We start from the raw sequence: 12,960 nt of genomic DNA on the forward strand, positions 1-12,960 counted from the left end.
ATATGTCACATTGTAACACCTGAATTTTTCTAGAGAACTCTTTTGGTCTTGAACCTCACTGAAAATGCTTTGGATTAAAAAATTTGGATTCTAAATTTATAAAATTACCCGTTCTTCATCCTTTATTCCCCCAAACACATACCATACACTAAGATACAGACTCCTTTAAAAGTTGCTTATACACTCCTGATGTTGCTGGGGTTTTCTTGTGGCCTTTGTATGAAACAGCTCAAGCTTTTTTTTTATATATTGGAGTATAGCAGATTAACGGAGAAGGCAATGGCACCCCACTCCAGTACTCTTGCCTGGAAAATCCATGGACAGAGGAGCCTGGCAGGCTGCAGTCCATGGGGTCGCGAAGAGTCAGACACGACTGAGCAACTTCACTTTCACTTTTCTCTTTCATGCGTTGGAGAAGGAAATGGCAACCCACTCCAGTATTCTTGCCTGGAGAATCCCAGGGACGGCGGAGCCTGGTGGGCTGCCGTCTATGGGGTCACACAGAGTCGGACATGACTGAAGTGACTTAGCATTAGCATAGCAGATTAAAAATGTTGTGATAATTTCAGGTGTACAGGAAAGTGACTTAGCCGTACATATGCATGTATCCATTCTCCCCTAAACTCCCCTCCCATCCAGCCTGGCACACAACATTGAGCAGAGTTCCCTGTGCTCAAAACACAGTAGAACTTTGTTGGTTATCCATTTTAGATATAGCAGACTGTGCATGTCAGTCCCAAAGTCCCTACCTATCTCTTCCCCCATTCATCTCCCCTGGTAACCATAAATTCTCTTGAGTCTGTGAGTCTGTTTCTGTTTTGTAAATAAGTTCTTTTGTATCATTTCTTTTTAGATTCCTCCTATAATTTGCATCATTTCTTTTAAATATCTTTAGTTTCCTTATATTAGTAATATATGATATTTCCCTTTCTCTGTCTGACTCCACTCAGTCTGACAGTCTCTAAGTTCATCCATGTTGCTCTAAGTGACATTATTTCGTTCTTTTAATGACTAATATTCCATTGCATATGTGTACTATATCTTCTTTATCCATTCCTCTGTCAGTGGACATTTAGGTTGCTTCCATGTCTTGTCTGTTGTAAACAGTGCTGTACTGAACATTGGGGTGCTTATACCCTTTCAGACCATGTTTTTCTCCAGTTACATGCGCAGGAGTCACCTGCAATGTGAGAGACCTGGATTTGATCCCTGGGTTGGGAAGCTCCCCTGGAGGAGGACGTGGCAATCCACTCCAGTATTTTTGCCTGGAGAATTTCAATGGACAGAGGAGCCTGGTGGGCTACAGTCCATGGGGTTGCAAAGAGTCGGACATGACTAAGCTCAGCACAGCACATGCCCAGGAGTAAAATTGCGGGGTCACATGGTAGCTCTGTTCTTAGTGTTTTAAGGAGCCTTCAAACTGTTCTCCGTAGTGGTTATACCAATTTACATTCCTACCAGCAGTGTGGGACTGTTGTCTTTTCTCCATACCCTCTCCAGCATTTGTTTGTGGATTTTTTGATGATAGCTGTTTTGAGTGGTGTCAGGTGTTATCTCACTGTAGTTTTGCTTTGCATTTCTGTAATAATTAGTGATGTTGAGCATCTTTCATGTGCCTGTTGGCCGTCTGTATGTCCTCTTTGGAGAAATGGAGAAAGGTTTTCTGTTAATTTTTTTTTTTTTTTTTGATTGGGTGAAACAGCCCAAACTTTTTGTTGCTAAGTGTCTGGTCCCTTGTGATCCGGCTCAGTATACCTTTCTGTTACTGTGCTTTGTCCTTTCTTCACCATATCCTTTCCACAGATACCCTTCTCAGTGTAGACTTCTGTGAGCTTTTTCATAATTGGCTGGGTAAATCCTACTTAGGCTTCAAAACCAGCCTAAGCACCACCTCCCATGAGGCCCTTGTTGACCAGAGAGACAGAATCAGCTCCTATTTCTGTGCTCCAGCAGCACTTGATTTATTCTTTTTTTGCCATGTTATATTCATGCACTTGTTCATTCATTTATTCACCCATGGGCTCATTATTTTAGGCATCCATCAGGTCATTATTTTGGGGAACATTGACTGTGTGCCATAGCTTCATTAAATGCCAAGGATATGCCAAGGAAACACCAAGGAAAAAGACTGCAGGCATGGACCTAAGCCTTAAAGATCTTACAAACAAGATGGATTTGCCACAAGGACAGGATCATTCCTATGCAGTGAGTGAGGGGTTCCATTTGTCCTGAGGAGCAGAGGTGCTTCCTGTAGGAAAACGGAGGGAGTGGGAGGGTGGAGGCCGGTCAGGCTTCCCTGCAAGGGGATTGAAGTCTTGAAGGATAATTAACCTATTTCTCTGTCTCCCTGCTGGAAGGGTGTGCCATGAGGGCAGGAGGGGAGCATGCTTATTTTATCTCTCTAGTGCCTGGCACATGAGTTGGGGAGGTGTGGGGTAGGGAGTTTCAGTAAATCTTTAATCACATTGAATTGAAACAGATAATACAAAGAAAACGGAAATAATTTCCCCTTCGTTATGCCATCCTGTCTTGTTTCAGGATTGATCTAAGGCAGCTTGCAAGTAAAATAGCATACATTAAAAAGTAGGGAAAAGAAGGAAGAAAAAGAAGAGAACTGAGGTAGGGACCTAATGTGGGCTTGGGAATGAAACCAAAACTGCTGACCACATGACCTCTGGGCTTTCTCTGAGAAACCTGCCAGTGGGGCTCAGTGCTCTTTCTTTGGCAGCCAGCGAGGATGCCTAGTTGGGTGAACAGGAGGTGAAAAGCACATGGTGTTTTGTTGGTTACTGAACTTTCCCTTGGGACCTTTGTAAAGAGCATTCTGTGTGATGTGATGAAGGACATACTCCTTGGAGTACATCCAGTGACTAATTCATGCAATATTTCTGAGTATGCTGATGGCGTCACATAAAAGCATAATTCAGTTAAAGTTTATCTGGAGCTTTTGGGATATACTTTTCTAAATTAACTGTGGAATCACTACGGATGAAATGGAATAGTAACAGAAATGGTTAGTTCTACCTGTTGTTCTGTCTTGTCCCTCATGTATCCAGTGTCCTGCTTCCACATACCACTACCCTTGGTCCTAAAGGTCACATAAGCTCTATTTCTGCTCCCAAGGTATTTTATGATCAAGCGTTGGGACTCAGAAGTACTCATGAATGATATGAGATCAGTCTGATCAGATGTATTAGAAGTGAGTATTTAAAGCAAGATGGGCCAGACTATCACTCATACAAAAAAGTAAAATTCTGATTTGTGATGGTTGAGAGGATGGAAAGGAACAAAATTTGTCATCATGCATTAGGGTCTTGGTTACCCTAAGTTGGGGCTTCCGTGATGGCTCAGAAGGTAAAGAATCTGCCTGCAATGCAGGAGATCTGGGTTTGATCCCTGGGTTGGGAAGATTCCCCTGAAGAAGTGAATGGCTACCCACTCCAGTATTCTTGCCTGGGAAATGCTGTGGACAGAGGAGCCTGGAGGCCTACAGTCCATGGGGTTGCAAAGAGTTGGACATGACTGAGTGACTAATCCTACTCTAAGCTGGCAGGAAAGAGCAGTTTTTTCCTTCTGGGCATATTGGAGTCTAGCTTTTGGATTCTCTGATGTGGTGCTGTTGATATTCACATGGATCCCTTGGATCTTTAGAGAGCATTTGAATGCCGGTGTACCTAGTCAGAGACCCAGAGCAGAGCTTGGACCTCACAGTTCAGTACTTTCAAATGCCATCTTGCTCCAGTTTTCATTGTTGATTGACTTATGACACAACCAGAAGTGACCTGTGGATTTATCTGTTCCTACTTTCCCCCAGCATGCTGTAGAATAATCCAGGGTAGATGGAGGCATGGCCACAATGGGAGAAGCACTCCCAAGTCATAGAAACTGGAGAAGGCAGCCCAGGACTGTTTCTCTTTGTGGAGTGGGGAGGGCCGCTTCTGATGCAGCTGAACTAGGATTTCTCAGCAGCTAAAGGAGCTGCATCTGGGCAGGTCAGCTGCTGGGCCTCGGGTCAGTTCAGAGCCAACATACCACTACGTTGGCCGGCAGTGAGCTGGTAACACTGAGTGAGTCTCCACCAGCTTTTGTAAGAAATATGACTACCCAGGCATGACCTATAGACTTGCCACCCAAGGACCAGCACCTTGATGGCATGAGACCCATTTGTAGGCATTCCCTCCAGCATGGGGCTGAGATGGACCTTTTGAAATACTTCTTAGGGTCTGACCAAATGTTGTGTATTTATTTATGTGGTGAGTTGGTAGTTCTTAAAATATGAACTGTATACTTGTGACTTATAATTTGTACTCATTGTCATTTAAGATGCTAAGGCATTGTGATAGTCTGAAGGCGAAGCTTACCAACTAAGAAATTAACATTATCTGTAACTTAGTGACTTAGGAGTATTATTTTCCTAGTAGTAGTTTTCTTTGTTTTTAGTAAGCATCAGAATTGATGAGTCTATTTTAAATGTATGTTCACTCTACAGGCCTGTTGGAATGAAGGAGTTAGTTTTGGGGGTTTTCTTTGACTATTATCACCCTTAGGAAAGGGCTTAGGCATCTTCCTTTTGAAATGCTACTTACTGCCAACTGTTGTGGCGGTTTTCCTTTTTCTCCTCTTAGACCATTAAAGAGGCTTCTGTTTTTGACTTTGCTATGTGTTTGCCAAGGTTAAAGAGCCCACCTTCCAGGGATCCATGACTCAGGCTACAGGTCTTGTCATCCAGCTCACGCTCCCCTTACAAGTGCACTGTCTTGATAGCAAGTCTTCACTTGGAATGCTCAGATGGCATAGACTGAGTGCACTTGCCTGTCTTTTTGAAGAAGGCTACTGATGAAGGAGAGCAGTGGTGGTGAAGGGGAAAGGAACAGAATAGGAATTTCTGTCCTCAATAGCTAACAGATTCCTGAAGCGGATAGGCAGGGCGATTCCTTTAAAGGCTGGTAATACAGAACTACATAGCGTGAAATCAATCAGAGACTTTCTCGAGTTGTCACCTGGGCAGGTTCTTGGGGCTGATGGAGCAGAGAATTAATCAAGGCATCTCAGGAGGGTAATGCTAAGTCCTTTGAAGGGGTGCTCAGTACTGGGGTCTCGGTGAAGAGGTATTGGCTTGTTGATGGATCCTGTTGATATAGAAGTGATTTTTGAAAATAAGAGGGAGTAATTACGTGCTTCTTCCTGCTGAAATTAGAGGGAACTATTGGCAATTGGAGTATATGACACTAAGGCTCACTGGCTGCTATTGACTACACGGCAGATGTTCCATCTCTCTGGAGGCTGCCTTCAAAATCCAGGCTGCTGCTCTTCACTTGTATTTCGCAGGCCACATGTGGGCAAGTTTGGCTAGTGTCTGAAATGGTAAGAAAAGAAAAACATGTTCCATTTACATATGCAAGCGCGATTAACCATCATTAGTGCCTGACATTCCTCCCAAGTACCCAGGGAAGTGAGTCAGTATCATAACTATTCATTAGGAATTAATTAGACTGTGCTTGATGGTGTCAGTTGTGGACAGAGCTGAGAATTCAGCACTGTCTACATTCTCTCCCATTGGAATCCAGCCTCCAGCTCACTGTCTAGTGAGGGTGGAGTTTGCGTCTGATGTTCCTATGGAATGCGCATTCTGTCTGGAGCAATCGCTGTTAAGTATACATGATGACTTTGGTCAACTTATTTAGAAGCGCTTTTTTCCTAGCTTTGTTATTGAAGGGCAGTTTTTCTCTTTTAAGGAAAATTTGGCCACTCACTAAGATCACAGTGATCTTTGAGCCATCAAATACTTGGTTGCGTTGTCTACTACAAATGTCCTTCCAACTACTTGATTTTCCTTTTTTTAATCCTAAAATGGCTCCCACTTGTGCCTCCTTCCACATTCTCCTGAACACTTAGTGTCTTTTTTTCCCCTTTCTTCTCAGTACCACTCCCTATATATTGCCTTTTTCATGCACCTATGTAGTTAAACTTGCTTTGCTCCCGTTTTTTACCTCTTTGGATTTCTTTTTGTCCACCACTTGGCTTCCTATTTTCAGATCCTCACGACTTAGCTGTCAGGTTCTGATTCTCATCTCTTCCAGTGATCAAATGAAAAGGGAAGGAGATAAGGTCAAATATTGCATCTCAGAAACTGTTCCACTCAAAATCAAGTTTATTTGTTGTAGAAGAAGCTTACCTCCCAGAAGACCCAGACCATATCTATCCCTTTGACACAGAAGGCTCTTGGTTGTTTGCAATCATGATTAGTAAATAAGAAATTGAATCAGCCAGCCAACTCTTGGTTATCCAGGCAGTGCTTGGCATTACTCTGTCCTCTTACATCTTCCTGACTTGCTGATTTCCTTTGGATTCTTAACCAGTCATTAGAACTTTGGCCAGAGTCAGGGTGAGGAATGGGAAAGGAGATGAAACTGTGCCCCTTCTCATGGAAAGCTTCGGTGATAAATTCATTGACATTGTTACCCAAAGAGTGTTCCCATCTTTTGTTTGTTGGTTCATTCTTTATTTCTTTGCATATTTATTATGCCAGGTACTCTGCTAGCACAGGGGATACTGTGGTGATTGTAGCAATCCCTGCCCTTGCAGACATTGGGGTGCGGATGGGAGAAGTGATAACAAGCCAACTAAATTCTGTTATAAGTAGTCTGTGGAAACACAGATGATGAATGATGAAGTTGGTATCCTTCAGTGGTAGTGGTGGAAACTGAGGCACATGACAGGTACTGTGTGGTCCTGGGTTACTCAGATGGAGGCAAAGTCCTAACTTCCAGTCCACTTCTTTCCTTGGTGCCTCATAGAGTATGAATACATTGATTAAAATAAGCTGTATGGACTAATTTTTTTTTAAATCTTTATGTTCAATGACATTTCTTAATCACGAAGGTTAGTTATAACTTATCCTTTTATTTAAGAGCTCTTAAATCACCCATAAGTGAGATGCTTACATTATGAGAGACTCACAGGAATTAACATGAAAGGAGCAGCAATTCCTGTGTCATGCCCCTTGTGCATACGTCCCTTGAATACAGTTGGTGTCAGAAGCACCTGCATTTGATTAGCTAACCTCCTTCTTCCCCTAGATTTTTCTATTAAAATATGTATTGGTTGAATGTACTGCATGCTAAGTCGCTTCAGTTGTGTTCCACTCTTTGCAACCCTGTGGACTGTAGCCTGCCAGACTTCTCTGTCCATGGGATTCTTCAGGCAAGAATACTGGAGTGGGTTGCCATTTCCTCCCCCAAGAAGATCTTTCCGATCCAGAGATTGAACCCAAGTCTCCATCCAATATCTCCTGCACTGCAGGTGAATTCTCTACTAGGGAAGTCATTGGGGAAAGCCCATTGGTTAAATATACATGGGTTGAATATATACAATGTCATTCCAGTGTGCTCATGTTACCTGTCTTGAAGAGTCAGTGGGTAATCATGAAAGAGTGATTCATTTAGGGAGTGTTGCTGTTGGGGCGGTGAGCAGGGTCTGGTAACATTTCTCTTTGGAGCTTATTCTAGTGTGGCTGGGAAGAATTTCAGGAAAAAACGGAGCTTTTAGAAAAGCATTAATGATGGAGACTGAGGCATATGGAGGCTACATGATACACACTGTATCTTCAATAAAGAAGAGTTCCCTTCTCTGTCTCTTTTTAGACATTCATTTAGGTTTAAGATTATCCCCTAAACCAAACCTCCCAGAAATAAATATGAAAACTAGTGAATGTGTGTGTTAGAAGTACAGGTGTTTGTTACCTATTTAAATTTTCTGTTCAGGCAACTGAAGACCTTAAGAAGAGGATCTTTCAAATTTATTTCCCAACGAGACCCTTCATTTATTTACCATCCCATTATCGGTTGGTGTTTGAGGATCACAAGGTCTATACCACTGTCTAGAGATCATAGACTTGAAAACATCTTCTGTTCATGGTTTTTCAGATGGTAGAGCACCTTCACTCGTTATCTCACCAAATATGGTGGCTCCATGGAGTAGGGTCTCATGATCTTAATGATTTTCTGCATTGGGATTGCATTTGTTATTTTCATTTTATAAATTAAAACCTGAGCTTCTAGAGATTAACCTGTTTAGTCTGGGCTGCATGGCCAATAGGAGCTAGGTTTGGTACCCAGATCTGTTTGAATCTTAATAACATACCCACCCACCCCACCCCGAGATATTGTGTTCTTCATTTACTAAAGTGAATGAGAGTGGACTCCCTTGCTCAATGGATGTATGAGGAGCAGAGGACATCAACTCTACAGACACAGGTATTCTATTTGTCATTCACCTGATTAGATCTTGTTGTTGATAATAAGCAGGTACTTGTTACTGTATGTTCAGAAGGCAGGTAGATCGGGTGGTAGTTAACTAATTCCACACATTTTTGGGGTACCCTTAATGTGAGGCTGATTCTTTCTCTCAGAGCCACTGGATACAAGGATGGTTTCTAGGATGAGGTGGATTTTGAGCTGGGCTAGAAGGGAACTGAGGGATGGGATTTGGTAGCTAGTACGGGGAGCGTTTCTTGGCCAGTCCCAGTCTGGTGATCGGAAACTCTCTGCCCATACAGGGCCTCATCTTACAGTTGGGTTGTAAAACCAGGGGTCTGTAAAAGTCTGTGGATTATGTATCTGGTAGCTCCTGGGGCTGTGTCTTGGCCCTTGTCCAGAGTTGGTAATTCCATCCTGCTGAGCTCTAGTTGACCAAATGAGAGAGCCTGGACGTAGAATTCTTCCCTGAAGTAAGTGAATAAAAACACAGGAGCATTTAGAATAGCCCCTGTGCCTCCTGAGTGGATGGATCAATTGATGCTAGTTAATATTTCATTCCCCACACAACAAAGGAGCTGCGACCCTTAGCTTTAGGGGTAACTTGAAGGGGTTATCTGCAACTCTGCTACCTTTCTTATAAGGCTGTCTACCACTTGTTGAACTAACAGGACATTTTTCCTTATGTCAAGTGAGCTATGACCTTCTTTAGGACTTCCACAAAACAGGTCCAACACCCTGCCTGTATGTAACACCTTCAGAAGTTGTTTGGTGTTTGAGGACATTAAGCTTGGTGATTATGATTCAGAAAGATCTTACCAGTTTTGAGTCACTGACTAAGGCTAAAAATAATGGAATTTAGTAGAATAAATATAAATTCCTGATGTTAGCTCCTAAACCAATTGATCAAGAGTCGGAATTTAGAAACAGCACTTGGAGGATGGGGGCTTAATTTTATGGATCATAGTCTTCCTCCAAGTGTCATTTACTGAAGATTGTGTACACACTGGGCTGGGCAAGAGGGGTAATGTAAATTGTATCTAGTCTGGAACACAGTTAGGAGACTGGGGGCTGCTCTTGTCATACCCAAGTGGATGTCTCAGGGTAGATTTGCTTCCCACGGCATGGATAGACCTCAAGGATTAATGGGTAAAACTTAACCAGGAGATGGATTTTATCCTAATAGGTGGAAGAATTTCAATATGTTAGTTCAAAGGAGCTGGTATTGGGAAGGCAGTGGGTTCCTTGTCGTCAACTGTGTTCAAGCATAAATCCAACAACCAGTTGATGAGATGTGTCAGAGGGGACTTCAGCTATTGGTTAGGAGTATTGTGTTTTGGTCTGGAGACTCTGAGGATTTCAATTATATAGTAATAATCTTCTTAAAGTCAAGTAACGTTCCCCTGGTCCCCTGGATTCCACCCTTCTACCGTAGTAGTTGAATGCCGGACATGTCCACAGTTTAATCTTAAAATATGGCTCCCTGGAGAGAATTCATACTTCTGTGAGCTGCCTGGAGCTGAAGAACTGGCCTGTGCTTTTGTAAATGTCTGGTTTTGTTTGTTTTGTTGAATTAGGGCCTAAGGTGGAGAAGGAAAATGTTGGCAACTAGCCACTGCTCAAAGAGTTCACACATATAATTTCTCTAATAATACTTCTTTGGAGCTAGAATAGACTATCATAGAGTTCAATTGGAATTTTGTAAGATTCTTAGACCCAAACCAGGAAAAAAGTGTAATAATTTGAGAATTCAAAAGGCCCACACAGCAGGCCTTGTAGAGTTCGTCTAGGGGTCAATCACAGAACCCTTTCTTGTGGCATAATTTATGCCTTTAACATTTGGCAGTTTTTAAAGTCCTGTGTCAATGTACACGTGTTGGTAAGAAGTAGTAAATATTTTGCTGACACGTTCTTTGAAAGACGGATCAGTGGCAGCGTTTAAAGGCAGACAACCTGAGGGTTTCTTTCATCCAGGTGCTGCCAAATCTAAAAAGCCGTCAGGGTACGGAGCCAAACGCACCCACCGGTTACACCATTTATGGTTTAATGTTCCTGTGCCTCGGAGTGTCTGCACCTGGGATCTGTTGATATACACAGTGGGGGATGGCAGGGGAAAGGGGTTCAGCTGGGAGAGCGAAGGAGAGGAGGCAGGGTGCTTGCTCTCAGAGGTGACTGACCTGGGATACAGAGCAGAGCCTGGTACCTGGTGGGGCCGCTCGCATCTGCTTCCCTTCTGGCTGCCTCTGTTGTAATGTTGCATGAACTTGAGGTGGCAGAAGCGGATGGAATGGTGGTTGCATCCGCTGAGCTCTCTCACCCTCCTCAGGCCCTGCACCTCCCTTCTTCCCATCAATCCCCCAGAGCAATTCTTATCCCTCTTATTTGTTTTGAATGCATGATCTGATGCCTTTTCAACAAAGGAATATTGATATTTTAGTGTGCAGACAGCAGGGGGTACTGGATTAGATCATTTTCACATTGGTGTTGGTGCCAGTTTGACATTTGTTTGGAAAGCTTATCCCTTTATGGCCATAGGTTACATGCATAATTTAAGGGGAATAAATCTTTGCGAAAGATTTCTTTTGGTTCTGTAATCATCAGTGGTGCAGAAACATAAATGAAAGTCTCCCCCACAGTTTTCATGTGATCAGGAATTCCAAGGAGGCTCCCAGATGAAGTAGTCCATGCGGGTATAAAATGTTTTTGCAAGTGTACTGGCCTCTTGTGGTAGTTGTTTCAGGGAGGGCAAGAACCGGGGACAACTTGGTTCCTGCTTCAAGGTTATAATTCAGAAGTTGAAGGTGGCAAAGTGACCTGACTGTACAGGGTAAAAGAAAACCCTGTGGATAAATGCTGTAGGGTAGCAGGTCCAGGTCTGCTGGCATTGCTATCTGTAGAATGAGTATTCGTGTTAATCTCCCTCTTTCTGCCCACCATTCTGCTGCCATCTTGCATCTTGGTGATCCCAGTGACAAATTCTGGGATGGTTTGACATTTCAGAGTTATCATACCAATTGCCACAGTGAGGCAGACATCTTTTGTTTTACACTATTTTCTTTTAAACAACTTGTTCTGAAGATTTGATTATTATCGAACAAAGTGCTTCTACTAGATAGTAGGTACTTAGCAAATGGTTTTGCATGATTCACTGTGAACTTGCAATTCTGAGAGTACTATTCTCAGATGAAAATTTCCTGTCATCTGTGAAGATTATCCAGCTTCTGCCTGCTGTTGCATTTCTGTATGAGTGCCTAATATGATACATAGAGAACAAAAGCCACTTAAATCTCAGAATTCCATCTTCTCTCTTAGGAATTATTCGCCAAGCAAAGCTGGCGAATGGAGAGAGTGCAGTAGAACCAGCAGGAGCAGTGTATTGATGGCTACCGTGTCCTTATCATACTATCTTTTGGTTTCTCTCTTAGGTTTATTTTCTTGAAAAGGCTCCAGGCTTCGGCTTGGAAAATCCAACCGCCAAAATTGAGCCCAGCAGCTGGAGCGGCAGTGAGAGCCCTGCCGAAAACATGGAAAGGATGAGTGACTCTGCAGATAAGCCTATTGACAATGATGCAGAAGGGGTCTGGAGCCCCGACATTGAGCAGAGCTTTCAGGAAGCCTTGGCTATCTATCCACCATGCGGGAGGAGGAAAATCATCTTATCAGACGAAGGCAAGATGTATGGTAAGTGATTCAAATGCTTCTGGGAAATGTTGCAACCCACTTTTGTGATTAAGAGATGATCATAACTAGCCTTCTACTAGGTGAGACACATTCCTTGTATGGGGTTGAATGATCTTTATAGAATTCTAGTTGGCCATTCAAGGGACTGAATCTCAACTGAAGAGGAGAGTCAGTAAAGGACCATTGGGAAATCATTCCCTGGGGCTTCCTTTTTTATATCAAAAGCTCTCAAGGACTCCTTAGGAACTTAGGTAGTTGCAGTGGCACATGCAGACACCACACATGGAGACTAAGTCTTCCGAATGCATGCCCCATCTAAGGGAAGTGCTGCCACTTAGCTCCAGATAACTGACTGGAGCTGCACAGCAGTGGAGCCACATGCCGCCAGATCTAGCAAGCTAGATGTTTACATTTTTAAAACCCAGCATTTTTTTTTTCTTTTTAACTACATAGGCCAGATAAAACTGCTCAGGGACTTGATCAGACCTTTGAACTACCAGTTTACTGCCTTGTAACCAATCTTCAGTTGAATGGCCAGACAAGGCACTGAGCCCCAGGCTACTCTCTCCAGTCTCCCTTTCTACATGGGGACCCCTCACAGTGCATTAGAAACTCCCAAGCGTGCCCAAGAGGATGAAATCGGTTGACCAGATGGCTGGGGATGCCGAAGGTGGCAGCAGGCACCTATCCACTAGTCTGGGGTGTACAGGCTGGGTTTGGACCTTCCCTGCACCTTCAACTTGTACTTTTCGGCTGTTTACCTTCTGGGAAGCAGATGGCAGGTGGTTACGTATACATTCGGCTTGTCTAATTGGGCACGTTGAGTTGACAGAGTTTGCACTGTGGCTGAGTCTAAAGAGATGCAAACGAATAACCTAAACTCAAAGAGAACTGGCTCAGCAGCCTACTGGAGGTTGTTAACTTATCACAGGAGTGATTTATTTCTAAACAATTTGAAAGCTTTTCCATAATAGGGTGTTGTACCTTTAATACTGCAGCCCCTCTATCAGGAGCCGTAGGAGGC

At 43.2% G+C, this 12,960-nt stretch overlaps 1 protein-coding gene across 16 annotated transcripts in view; it reads left to right on the plus strand.

Moving 5' to 3' along the window:
* Positions 1-12,960, plus strand: part of TEAD1 (TEA domain transcription factor 1) — a 274,521-nt gene that overhangs the window by 75,474 nt on the left and 186,087 nt on the right. For 9 of the 16 annotated variants that reach the window (XM_044929545.2, XM_044929554.2, XM_044929546.2 and 6 more), the window contains exons 1-2: positions 8,202-8,255; positions 11,681-11,936. In XM_044929545.2, coding sequence (XP_044785480.1) covers positions 8,217-8,255; positions 11,681-11,936 — 295 coding nt within the window. In that variant the 5' untranslated portion in view covers positions 8,202-8,216. Of the gene's footprint in view, positions 1-8,201; positions 8,256-11,680; positions 11,937-12,960 lie in introns of those variants that run through there. The other 7 variants (XM_045162943.1, XM_045162942.1, XM_045162940.1 and 4 more) reach the window with 1 other exon arrangement.

Source organism: Bubalus bubalis, chromosome 16 (genome assembly GCF_019923935.1).
Source record: "Bubalus bubalis isolate 160015118507 breed Murrah chromosome 16, NDDB_SH_1, whole genome shotgun sequence".
Lineage (NCBI taxonomy): Eukaryota > Metazoa > Chordata > Mammalia > Artiodactyla > Bovidae > Bubalus > Bubalus bubalis.